At 42.0% G+C, this 13,568-nt stretch overlaps 1 protein-coding gene across 4 annotated transcripts in view; it reads left to right on the top strand.

Annotated features, from left to right (window-relative positions):
* mmp24 (matrix metallopeptidase 24) overlaps positions 1 to 13,537 on the top strand; it is an 82,446-nt gene extending 68,909 nt beyond the window's left edge. For all 4 annotated transcript variants that reach the window (XM_082533731.1, XM_082533730.1, XM_082533732.1 and 1 more), the window contains 2 exons: positions 592 to 858; positions 4,751 to 13,537. In XM_082533731.1, coding sequence (XP_082389857.1) covers positions 592 to 858; positions 4,751 to 5,115 — 632 coding nt within the window. In that variant the 3' untranslated portion in view covers positions 5,116 to 13,537. The remainder of the gene's footprint in view (positions 1 to 591; positions 859 to 4,750) is intronic.
* Positions 13,538 to 13,568: the final 31 nt, after the last annotated feature.

Raw genomic sequence — 13,568 nt, forward strand, 5'->3', positions numbered from 1 at the left:
AGTGGAAATCGACGCTCTTTAACCACGGCTGTTAAATTTCACAGTCTTCTGTCCTGTGCAACCCCACCGCCAAAAACAAGAGTATCTATAAAGATTCTTATTTATGATACGACGCCGGGGAGGTCGTGTTTTCGCCTCTGTTAGTGTTCCTGGCAGCTAGCGGCTTTATTTTGAAACCTACAAAGAGAAAAGCTGGCAGACGGATCGGCTGTCTGCCAGAGAACAATCGATTGTTCATGATCTATATCTGGAATTTCAAATATTAAATAATCATTTGAGAAACTGAGGGAGAAACACATTTTCTCAGACTGTTTGGAGGATAAATAATTTAGTTCAAGTCAATAAAGTTTGAGAGCAGCTATTTGTGCTCAGAACCACAGACTGTATAAAGAAGATGGAGGCAGCCAGGTCGTTATGGTTGAATCTAAGCGTAAAGACTAAACCTGCTGGGTCTGTGGGGCCTGACTCACTGGAGCCCCCAGTGGACATCAAAGGAACTGCATTTATGGCAGTTCTGTTGCTGCTTCTGTAAGATCACAACACAAACTGAAAATATTAAAATGCTCACTTACTTCTTCATGCTGGTTCCAGGTGATAAATACTGGGTGTTCAGGGAGGTGACGGCTGAGCCAGGGTACCCTCACAGCCTGGTGGAGCTGGGCAGCTCCCTCCCCAAGAGTGGCATCGACACGGCGCTGCGGTGGGAGCCAGTCGGGAAAACGTACTTCTTCAAAGGGGACCAGTACTGGCGTTACAACGAGGAGAAGCACACCACCGACGCAGGATACCCCAAACCCATCACTGTGTGGAAGGGAATACCGGACGCTCCGCAGGGGGCCTTCATCAGCAGGGAGGGATGTGAGTGGCAGCTAATTATTCTTTTGGTTTCAGGCGTGGGACGAGATCCGGTCAAATCTGAGGTATCCTTCATCGATCTCAGCGTCGCCTCGTGCCCGACGGCAACACTGGAGCTGAGAGATTTCAAAACACGAGAAAAAACAATGGTTTCAGTGTAATTTAGTTTTGATTCTGTGTTAATGTTCAAACTTTTCTGACACTGATTTTCACACAAGCTGAAGAAGAATTTCTACTACAGATCAAACAAAAGGTTTTGGACATTTGATATTAACGCGTCAGCGTGTCAACGAGCTAAACGAGCTAACCGTGCTAAGCCATTGACGCCGTGCAGCCCCACACACGGGGCGATCCGCGGTACCTCGCTAACAGAGATTTGCCGCATTAATGCATTTATGGCGTTAATGTCATTTTAGCGAGATTAACGCAGACAGCAATAATTTCTTCCAACATATTTACCGTTTGTCTCCTACATTTGTTTTCTTATAAACTTCCTTGAATTAAATTCTATTTTTATGAGAGTTTGACTCCAGTCAGTTACATAATATACAGACATCAGGTAAAAGCAATTTTAATGCAAAAACGTTACTTTTAACATAGCGCTGACAGAAAAATACATCCATTTCCATTTTCCATAGAACTCAGCTGACTGTAAACTGAAGAAGAATTGCAATGCAGAGTCACAATCAGCAGCTTATATTTACACTGAGGCCACGTCCACACGTGCAGGTTTGAAAAATATCTCTGTCCACATGTAAACAGCAAAAACGCAGTCAAACGTTGTCAAGAACAGGCCAAATCCTAGCCGTGTAGAAATGTTGGCCAATCAGAAGTCTAGAAGTCAGGGCGGGAAATAGTAAACAGGCTTTACTTCTGTGCTACTTTTCAAGTCATCATTTCAAATGTCAATAACCAAAAACAGCATTTTGGCTGGTGTAGACTCACAACTTAGGAATGAACCAAATGCATACAGCATGCACAAATTTTAATTTAAAACAATTTCATTTATTCAAAAGCGACGACGTCAGGACTGTGAGAGCGTCTGTGTTGAATGTTCACTCTGACGCCTGTCTGTGTAAATGGAGGGACAGTAACTGTGTGTGTATGTAAGCGTGGACAAACTGCAGATAGATTGACAGCAGCAGTGTTTTGTCTCTATCTGCTAAATCTCCGTTTTCCTCGTCCACACGTAAACGCAAAAACTGAGTTTTTGAAAATCTCAGTTTTCAGTGATCAAAAACGCCGTTTACGTGTGGACGAAAGGTCCAAACGCATATAAAAATCTGCGTTTTCAAAAATACTCGTGTACGTTCGGACACCTGAGTAAAAACCCTGTTAGTCGGCTGTTTATGCTGCAGGGTCATAAAATGCAGCGACAGAGGTGTGAGACACAGAAAACTGTCCATCGTCACTTCCTTTCCTTGAGCGGTGACCTTGTGACCTTGCGGCTTCCTCTGTGGAGTTGAGGCCGATCTATGCGCGACGTGGTGACAGGACGACACGGCCAGCCGGGTGTGGTGTCAAAGATGAGAAACCGTCCTGCAGGGACTTTAGAGGCAACAGACAAATGTGTGCGACTGTGCGTTGGTTTCCTCGGGGCTGTTCGGAGGTGATGGAGCAGACGAAAAGGCAGACGGCACAAGAAGCCCTGTGGGTGTTTTCTGTTGTTGCTACTTCGGCATGTGATCCCCTCACAGTGGAGTCTGTGGAGGAGTAAACATACAGAGCTGGGTTCAAACCGTGTTTTAGTCGCTGCGTCAGAAATTCTTGCTTTGCCAGACGCTGCACATCATCTTGCACAACTTGATATTGAGAATTTGTTCCAGAGCAACAACCAGAGTGATGTTTGACACCTCGTGTCCTCAGAAAAACCTTCAAAGTCAGTCTTTACCGTCGCGTGTGTGCAGACGAGCAGCGTGTCAACATGTTAGAGCAAACGTTAGCTTTTATTACAAACTGGATCTGGTTTGTTTACCACCAGTTAAATGATGATGGGCTCTAGTGACATCATAGCTGGCACATCCAGTAACAACAAACAGGATTTAAGTGACCGTGGAGACGAACTGATCCATCGGGAGGATCCATTGAGCCCCGAAGTTGTTTCATTTTTTAAAGAACGTCCAACCACCTGCTTCTGTTTTTACAGTAAAATCTGAATGCATGACTTTATAAGATGGTCTCTTTGCTGAACTGAAGGGCTGCCTCCACACGCCTGAAGAGGAAACAGCTGATATTTATAAAACAGTAATATTAGTTAACAAATGCACTCTTCTCTTTACGTGTCGCTGAGTGTTTCCTGTTACAGCATCCGTCTCGCAGGCATTGCATAACATCGTCCTTCAGTGAGAACATCCACTGCTGGGACCAGAATATGGTCGCTGCCTACAGCCGCCACATCACAGCAGAAACGATACTGCCTCTAATAAGATCCACCACCACAGGGACACACCAGAGCTGCAGACGGATGAGTTACAGTTTCAGAGTGGAGGACGGCGTTTTTCTGTGCCGTGCATGGACGTGTTCGTTCCCTCGGAGACAGTTTTTGAGGAGTTTCCTGTTAATCGCTGTTTGGTGTTAGTAAGTGCAGCGCCACTTCACCCGAGAAACCTCGAGTGTTTCTGACACTGAACCAGTAGCTGCTCATGCAATATGTGTGTAATATGGTTGAGAAGTGTTTGTTTTGTGGTCCTGTGGTACCACAGTAGATGTTTAAGATGGTTCACAGCTGGAGCTCTGAAGCTTGCAGGGCGATGATCCAGCGGCTATGTTGAAGCTCACGATTCTTCTTAATTAAAAAAGCTAAAAGGTTGGGCACATGACTCTGACATCGTAACGTCCAGCAGGTCAAAATCAAATAGCTTTAGGGGTTAGTGCTGATTTCTATTTAGCTACATGCTAAACAAACAGCGTTTTGGAAATTACAAGATGCTATATTTAAAGTGCGTCAAATATGTGGAAATTCCATATGAACAGGTATGAAGTTAACTGCACAGAAGTCGAGGTGGTGGAGCCTCTGTGTCCTGCCTCAATGACAAACACAACAATAACTAGTATTACTGGAGCGTGTTTGTTTGTGATAACACATTAGAACCATTTATATGTATGTACATCTAAACTATGGCTCATGTATTGTGTGATAAACTTTAGTTTCATAATCATCGCCTCTTCGTCTCTGATGTCAGCATCATCAACCCGGGGATGCGACCATTGGCTGGAGATCCTGAATTTGAGTCGCAACTTTTTTTCTCTTGTCATTCATTCTTTCAAGAAGCCTTTATTTATGTTTGCTTTATTCTAATATATAAAAAGATAACAGATAAAGAGATGCAAGAATTGTTGGAGGGCAACAAATGTTGAACACGTGTTTTCTCGAAAGCAGCAGAGTGTCTTGAATGTCACAGTTTTCCTTTTGGAACAAGTTTTAAGGAGACTTGACCAAAGTCCAGCCAATGAATAGTTTGCAGTCAGTCTACAGCTTTGCCTCAAACGCTGTTATTTTGCCACTGGTTTTGAATGCAATCAGATTAGCTTGGTTTAAAGTAAAGAAAGCGAGGAACAGCTCCCAAAACTCTACACAAACCTACAAATGCACTGCCAGTCCTTCCACAAACTAAATTGGACTAATCTGAAAAAACCGTTCAATGCGCCCATACCCAAAGATACCTTGTGTGTCTCTACCAAGCCACGTTTATCAGGCACAGCAACATATCCTCAAGTCTTTTGGGTCCCTGTAGTGTCGGAGGCCGTTGGGTAGTTGCTTAATTTGCTGTACTTTCAGTGTCTTCTGTTTATTTTTGCTTCAGTAAAAAAAAGTTCACCTGACTGATTCCTCTGCTCTGGTCTTTCATTGATATCACTCTCCCATCCTCCTGCCCCTGCATCTTCCCATCCTCAGACTACACCTACTTCTACAAGGGGAAGGAGTACTGGAAATTCGATAACCAGAAGCTGACTGTGGAGCCTGGATATCCAAAGTCCATCCTGCGTGACTGGATGGGCTGCGACCAGTCCGACATGGAGCGCTCCGGCAACAACGGTAACCCTGGGGAACGCCAGCTGCCCCCGGATGATGTCGGCATCATTGTGACCATCAACGACGTCCCCCCGACAGTCAATGCCATCGCCGTGGTGATCCCTTGCATTCTGTCGCTGTGCATCCTGGTGCTCGTGTACACGATCTTTCAGTTTAAAAACAAAGGAGTGCAGCAAAACACCATGACACAGCACTACTATAAATACCCTGTTCAGGAGTGGGTATGACAGCCAACTTGATTCAGAATAGGTCAAAGGTCGTGGATTGAAGGACGGTCGAGCTGTAGTCATGCGTTAGCTAGCTAATGTAGGCTAATGGCCAAAAATGCTAGCAAAGGACAAAACGCTAACGATTGCTTAAAGATGTAGGCTCACTCAAAATGTCTTTTTGGGAGTGGATTCAGATTTCTGGCTCAGAGTGGGAGAGATTTGTTTCTTATAGCACATCCAGAACGATCTAAAAGACTTCAAAATGCATCTTTCTGGTTGTGCTTTCACTTAAAATGGGATCGTATGAACTTTGAAACCTTCTTCTGCGACGTACAACACACCGCTCTCCTGCTCAGTGAAAATTTAAAAAGAGTGGAGAAAGAAAGATGCTCCTCTAAGCCAGATATCACCTCCAAGCTTGTTTTAACAACTTGTATATGTGAACTGCTACAAGTCAGATGAAATTTAAAGAAAAAAAGAGAAACAGTTTCAAATATCAAACTTGAAAATAGAATATAGGTAGAAAGGCCATAACAAAAAAACCAAGGATCTCTCCGTGGATCACTGATGTTTGTTTGATTTGCGTTCAGCTGTTCTGAGATGTTAAACTGTCAAAGAGGATCTTTTTCTCTCTTTTTTCATCATTCACAAAAAACATCACTATTGTCTTGGTCCATCTAAAATCAAAAAGCAAATGCACTGGTTTACACTGCCTGTTTACACTGGTTGGTTTCTGCAGGCGTAGAATAGCAAGTCATCGGCGTATAGACGTGGAAAAGCTCTACAGCTTAGCAAAATGCTAACACTAAACTTCTTAAACATCCTCTCAGATTTAAGGAGCTCTATAAATCCATGAAACGCCTCATGAGACATTTTTTAATGATTGTAGAAAATATCATTCATGAAGCACCATGAACCAGGAAAAAGGATTCATGCCCTCGCTGTGCTTTTTACTTGAATCTTGTTTCCTTTCATGGCATGTAGCAGTGGTGCTAACCACAACAGAAAGTTCAGAGTTCCTTTAAAACCATTTCTTTGACTTAACTTTTTTACCAGCAGGAGATTTTCTTTCTGTCCCTTTTTATATGTTATAAAATATATCGGACTGTTGTTACTGGACACGCAGAGAAAAGCTACTCGTGTTTATGCAGCTACAAACATATCACTGGGTAAATTGTAAGGGTTTATTTTTGAGGAATGAACTTTAAAGTAACCTCATGTCTGATTGGCTCTTCCTCCTCTGAACATACATGTGATTAATAATGATTTCAGAGCTTCTCTTAAATGTTACATAATAGTCAGTATTTATTCTCACCTTTGACTTTGTGTTTTACTACAGCACGCACATCAAACTTATTTTAGTTGTGACCCAATCAGAGTGAAAATAAGACGGCAGCCTCTTTGTAACTAGAAAAAATTTGTGAATGTTTACCGGTGTGGTGACCGATTACTTACGACTGCACGGGTCACCTGGTGAGGGATACTTAGGCTACGTTCACACTGCAGGTCTTAATGCTCAATTCAGATTTTTTGATCAAATCCGATTTTTTTGTCTGCTCGTTCACACTACAAATAAAATGATGTCACACACAACGCGCTCTGTTCAGACCCAGAGCAAACAATATTGTTTGACTGATGGCCCTTAATATAAAGACTTCGGACTTTACGTTTCCCAATTTTTGCTTTAAGTTATTTTGTTATTCACATAATAATGTAAATAACCTAATAATGATCCTTGTTGCTGTTTTAGAGGAGCGCTGCTTCAAAGGATAGCTGCAGATTTCTGTCAGAATCTGCAGATTATACAGTACAAATAAAATGTTCACGTTTCTCCAACGTTGTCTTGTCACTAACATCTACACTGGATGTCCAGGAAGCGTTCGCGGTGTCTTCTCCGGCGCTGATAATTGGCGTCTGTCTTGTGTCGGTGACGTAAAAGACGGATTTAATGCGACGTGACCATCAAACAGCAGTCGCTTTCTGAAACATCGGATAGGTATCGGATTCAGGACCACATACGAAAGTGACCCAGATCGGATTTGAAAATATCGGATTTGTGCCGTTCACACTGTCACACCAGGATCGGATATGGGTCGCAGAGGGTCAAAAAAGTCGGATTTGATGCGCTTTCGCCTGCAGTGTGAACGTAGCCTTAGTATCCTCGTCAGTTCAACATAAGGAAAGACTGAGCATGAGCATTTCTGCAGGATGCGGTTAAACCAGATGCAACCTTCAGTCTATTAACACGATGGAAAAATGATTTGGTGGAAACTTTACCAAATTCGCAGAGATGTTTCTTCCAAAGCATATTTTCAGTTTTCTATAAATGTCATTAATGAAAGACTAATTACAGTGAAGAAAGGGAGGAAACACAAAGTTAAAGGAGAGGTTTGACTGCAGGGAGCTGGAGAGCGTGGGTCTGCATTAGTATGCCGGCTGCGGCGCCGCGACATTGACCAAGCTTAATGAAGTACTTCTGTTCACAAAGCTCTAATAGGGGCTACATGCCCTTCGCATCCCTCGCTTTAATCCGACTGTCTTTTCTCGCTGTCCTGCTGTAATTCTCCTCATCCGTCCGGCCTCTCGTCTCTTTGTCCTTCTAATCGTTTCCCCCTCGACCTCCTGAATCCATCAGGGCTCCTCTCCTGTCTTTTTTTTTTAGGATTTAAATCCATCTGTACGAAGGCCTCTGTCACGTCCAGTGAGCACCACTAACTCGATAAATTTGATTTGACAAGCGATTTCACCGTGGAGGCTACAGTGTGGTGTGAAAAAGTGCCAATATTCCTCTTCGTCTTTAGCTCTGACTTGGCAGGTTTTATGGTTTTAAACATCTTTACGTGTTAGCTTTGTGCAAATATGCTCAGTCAACTCACAATATGAAGTTATATGGATGCATTTAAAGTGGGAAGTTATACGATATGTGTTTGGGTACATTAAGGTTTGTTAGGACAGACTGAAATCTACATCCAATCTGTTTCCATTTTAATCCTTTGAAATGAAAAATTTTAGGGCGTAAGTTTGGACGTTTCTAACAGCTGCCGAGCGGGACGCCAACATAAAGATGTCTGTGCTGTTTGATGAAAAGTTTTATCCATCTGGCCTCGCAAAGGCAGCGATGTACCCTCAAAGAAGCAGATTTGAGTGCTGTTATGTAACACTCCAGCAGCGCTGCGGTGCTAACTATAAAGGCTGCTTTATTTAAACACACAAGCTGCTCATTTAAATGCCATTAACCCTCCTAACATGACTCATAATGGGTCGCGCGGAGGCCATTCTGCTCCCCAAAGGGGCTTTGGAGTCCCCCGTCCGTGACCTCGCACCTCCAGCTAAAAAACACCGCTGGGACATCCCGACTGAGTCACTGTTTATCCAGACGCAGCTGAACATTTATACAGGCCTGCTTTAAGCCCAGGCAAACACAATGTCCCTGTTTTATCTTGTTCCTAAAACACTTAATGATGTGATTCCTGCACAAGTAGGTGCAACAAACCTACTCGAGACCCCAAACATTTAAAAAGCTTTCCCTCTCTCTACCCTGCCTTCGTCGGCTCATCCACAAAGCTCTCTGTCCTGCAGTAATTGAATGTGTTCGCGGCGTATATCCTTGCAATTACTCGCTGCTGTCGAGAGCAATTCAGCACACGCAGCATTCAGCACAAATCGATGGCGTTCAATACCCCGCAGCACTATTTCGACTAGGTTGGAAAAGTGCATATCTGTTCCTTGAAGGTGTCCAATAAATGCAGAACAAGACATTCTGCTGCTTTTTTACCTTTAAGCCTGTTTACAGCATGCAGAAAAAGTCTGCTGGGAGGGTCGTGTAGCTAACGGAAACACGAACGTCTATCCAAAGAAAATTGCCTCCAGGACCAAACGCGTCTTTTCTCTTTGTGCTTTCTCAGCTCGATGGTTTGAACAGAGCTCCTCGGCGGGTGAAATTTAAAAAGAGGAAAATTGAAAAGCTGCGCTCTGAAAAGTAATGAGAACGACGGGGTCACGTGTGCTGTCATCAGTAGGTTGGGTGTTATCGGAGATTTCCATGTACAAATGCTGCAAAAGCAAACACGGCGGCTCCACTAAGAGTTAGAAACGATCACCGTTCTCACAGGCGTACAAGAAACTTTAAGGTTCAGAACGTGAACCAACTTCAGCGGCTGTGCACCGACAGTTTGACTGCTTTTCTGTTGGGATATCACGAAGTACCGCAGTCGTGCAGAGGACAAACAGCTGGCTGTACAATGAACAGAAGGTTAACTTCGATACTTATTGATATTTGGTCAGATGACTTTATTTGTCAGTTCTTGATGACCAAAAAGGTGACTTACTGTTTTTCATGGTGCACTTCTGTGTAAAAAGAAAGCAAAGTTTCTGATGGCTGCCCGGGTTTGACTCGTGCAGACGTTTATGCTCCTCGCTGTGACCTCAGTAAACACTTTGTTGTTGACTCTGTGGTCACTCGTCTCACGTCTGAGTGATTAAAACACGTTATGGTCATTATATGGGTCACGTTGTTAGTCAATAACATGCAGTCAGATCCTCCTCTTGTTGGTCAAAACGTCTTGATAGCAACGAGGAAAATGCTCAGCTTGAGGCTTTTTCAGCAGGTCAGTGTTTAATACTGTTGTCACACTGAAATCTTAATTTTAAAAACGGAGCTTAAAGACATGCTGCACATGAACAGAGCTGATGAACTGTAAACTGCTTCGACGGGTATATTAGCTGGTTGCCTTCCTGACTTTTCTGGAGGAAACGTGGGGCAGATGTCGTGTGATCCTCGAGCTTGTTAAGCTGGTAGTTGGCTGTTTGTTGTGGTTTGTAAATAGCGTAGCTCCAGGCTCGGCGCTGTCATAGCTGCTCTGAGAGACGAGGAGGAGATAGAGAGTTGTAGTGTTCTTGCAGTGTCTTCACCTTGAGGGAGTAAACATTTCATGCCGCTAACACTAACGAGGGGTTCCCACCCCGCTTCAGCGCACACGCGTGTAATAATAACGGTCTCCTACGTCATTCTTCTCGCTCTCGGTGCTGATCCGCAGTCTCAGAGTGCTGTTATTTAGCTCGCACACAGCATTATTACTAATGTCGGTGTTGTTGTCATGTACTTACTGTATGTATGACGGTAGCAGGCAGATTAAAAATCTCTTTACATCTTCTTACATGTCGCAGGCCGCCGAGTCGCTGCACCGATGCAGTTGGGGATTAAGTGCCTTGCTCCAGGGCACTTCAGCAGTATTTGTTCATGTTGAGAGAAACACTTTTCATGCAGTTCTTGGTGCTGGTTTTTCAGCACTTTTCGGGTTAAAGCTGCCAGCTTTACGGTGGGTCGCTTGACTCGTATTTCTTTTTCAGGCTCCTGTGAAGGTTGACATGAGTGACTGAGGGCTGGTTTCACAAAGACAGACTTGTAGTCTGCTTACCTTTAACGTCAGGCTCAATTAGACCTCTGAATGCTGCCTCTCAGTCGGACTAATCAGATGTGAAAGGCTGAAAACTTTTAAATAAATAATAAATATTCTAATGTAATATTATGAGGTCAGTGAACGTGTCCATTTGAAATAAAGTCATACTGACACTAGCTAGTTTAATTTGCTAAAATTTGTAATTTAAAAATTCCTAAAATTAGATTTGTATTTAACTATTAGAGTTAATGTTCTGATCCTAAGAACAATGTTTTAGATTTTAAAGTCTAAGTGAAATATTTGGTTTAGTTAAATCTGCTTATTGTAATTATCTGGTGTCATTCCAGTTTAATTTTACACTCATGTTTATGGCTGTACTGTATTTACAGCTTTGTCTCAAAAGGTAAACTATGCATTAATGCAACGATACTTTTTATCTAAAAGTTACCTATGACTGTGATTTTACTTTTTCAACCACAATAAGATGAAATTTGCATCAGGCTTATATATACTTCTACAGTATAATCTCAGATTTAGCTTTCAGATTACTACAGAGTGATAGTCTCAGTAACTCAGATATTGTACTTTTTTAAATTTTCTGACAGGTATAAGGAGGTTAATTTGGATTTAATTAAAACTGGATCAACAGCTAACCTTAACTAGCTGAACAGTGAAATTTAAACGTTTGTAGATCTCATAGATTCTTTTTTATTTTTATTTAAAAATACAGATTTTACGCTTTAACCATAAAAAAAGAAAATCTAACTAAAATCTCTTTGTAAAACCAGACCTTGTGTTCATTCATCCTCATCAGGTTGGAATAGTTGTACAAAACAAATTTTTATGGAGGTTTTTTCTCAGTTAAGCAGCAAGTTCAGCTTTTCGAGTGGCCTGCAGTACTTCAAGAGAGGATTCAGTTTTCACACAGGAGGGGTGGTGAGCTGGTAAATTTTCCATCGTATTTTACATGATTTAAAAATAAAGATATTTTTAAATCATGCACTCTTTACTAAAGTTTCACCACCACCTCTACTTTAATCCTCTGGGAGAAAAGTCTTTGTATATATTTACTGAGATTTACAGAAGAATAGCTGTTTACAGTGTTCTCAGCAGATGTCTGTTTGTGCAACGTGAAGAAGGATACAGGAAGAAAACATGCTGTTGTGATCAGATTATTCATATTAGTTATGGGACATGCATAGAGACAAGATATATGTACATGAGATTTTTAAAGTATGTGAAGGACACTGTCTGTCCACAGCTCTTTCAGTTTGAAACGTATTTATTCAGCTCAGTTCTGTGTTTGTCACAGAGGGCGAAAGGTCCTCTTTTATGGATATGCAGACCTGGGATAAACTGTCTTTGAATTGTGTCTCATTTCTGCTGCCGTTGTTGGATTTGTCAACTTTGGCACCTGGTTTCTCTTCTTTCCACATTCCTACTCTCATGACTGTCTGTGTGTCAGCTTCAGTTTAACAAAAGGAGAAACTTGGTCGCCAGGAATGAAAAAAGATCAAAGAAGTGAACAGAAGTCTGTGTCATGTTGTCCCAGGTCTGCGGACGATGTTCTGGTGGCTTCGGACAACAGTGAGTTGCCTTTAAAGGTAGACTTAGTTATCTGACACCGCCACTCCTGATCTGGGTGACACTCAGAGATGGTCGTTCAGAAGAAACGGCAGCAACGAGACGCTGCAAAGCAACATCTTTGATTTTTTAAAACGTTTCTGAGAAATGCAGCTATCGTGGATGTAGTAACACTTTATTTTACAGGTCCAACGGTTTCCTAACATTCCCTGAAATTAAATATAATCTGAAGATTTCAGTGCTGTACATATCAAAACACTGATACACTGTCTAACAACAAATCTATAATAATCTTCATATACAATACATAATAAGTATATCATTGCCTACTTATACCTCAAATAAAATCCAGGTCCGTATGCAGTATGTGTTGAGCATCAGTGTAAAAGTGGTCAAAGATTTAGACCAGGAAAAGCAACTGGTTAGAAAATCTGCCCACTTAATGGCTTAAAAGTAAATAATGAAACCTTAAAATTAATTTTAAAATAAACAGGGAAGTAATAAACTGATGCTGACATATTGAGACCTCCCTGTAGGCCGGTACACCACAGCCAGTGTTCGATGGTGGCGTCTGTGTCGAGTGTCAGCACACTGGCTGAAGTCATGCGCAGGTTTTTATTGCATGTTTGTTGAGTTTAGATCCTAAAAAATCTAAAAGCAACTGCAAAGAGTTTGGGTTCCTTTTGTGGAACAGATGATCTTACATTAAACACTGCCTCGATCCAGCTGTAGTTGTGATTTGGTGCTATATAGATGAAACTGAAAATTATTATGAGCTCTCCAAAAGTGGATCCCAGTGGGAGTGGGTGTAAAGAAAATCGAACCAGGCCAAGAATAGATCCTTGAGGGACACCACAGGTGACGGAGAACTCACCAAGGCTCACGGCTTCTTCAAATCAACGTCACAATATATTACAAAAATAATATTAATATATAACTTGAGCTAGAAGATGCTAAAGTCAGCAGGGGCCTTGCATATACTGATTGCACGAGGCTTTCACCTGCTCATTGACCTGTTTAAGTAACAAATCCACAGAGGAGGCAAAAACATAAGAAACACAGTAAATCGGTGTGTTTTTGCACCGAGCACACAAAGCTGTGCAAATATGCGACAGTTCAGGGACACACGGGGAGCAAAAGGCTCCTGAATTCACCAAACGCTCAGCAGATTTCAAACCCAAGTGCTGCAGCACCTCACACAAATCCCATTATAGGCCCAATTATTATAATGACCTCTACATGTTATCCATGCAGCAGTGCTTTAACTTAAATTCTACATTTGAGAAATTGAATAACAGGGAAGGCGGTTGGAAATTACGCAAACAATGCTATGCACAATATTTTCAATACATTATAAAAATATGGTTCCAAAGAATATCCATTTATTATCCGTACAGTGTGCAGCAGCTAAGGTGAGAGAACTGGCAAAGATGGCGATAGATAAAAGATTTTTTTAAAAGATTTTTGGGGCAAAAATCATGAAACTTT

Source organism: Aulonocara stuartgranti, assembly GCF_965226115.1.
Source record: "Aulonocara stuartgranti genome assembly, chromosome: 5".
Lineage (NCBI taxonomy): Eukaryota > Metazoa > Chordata > Actinopteri > Cichliformes > Cichlidae > Aulonocara > Aulonocara stuartgranti.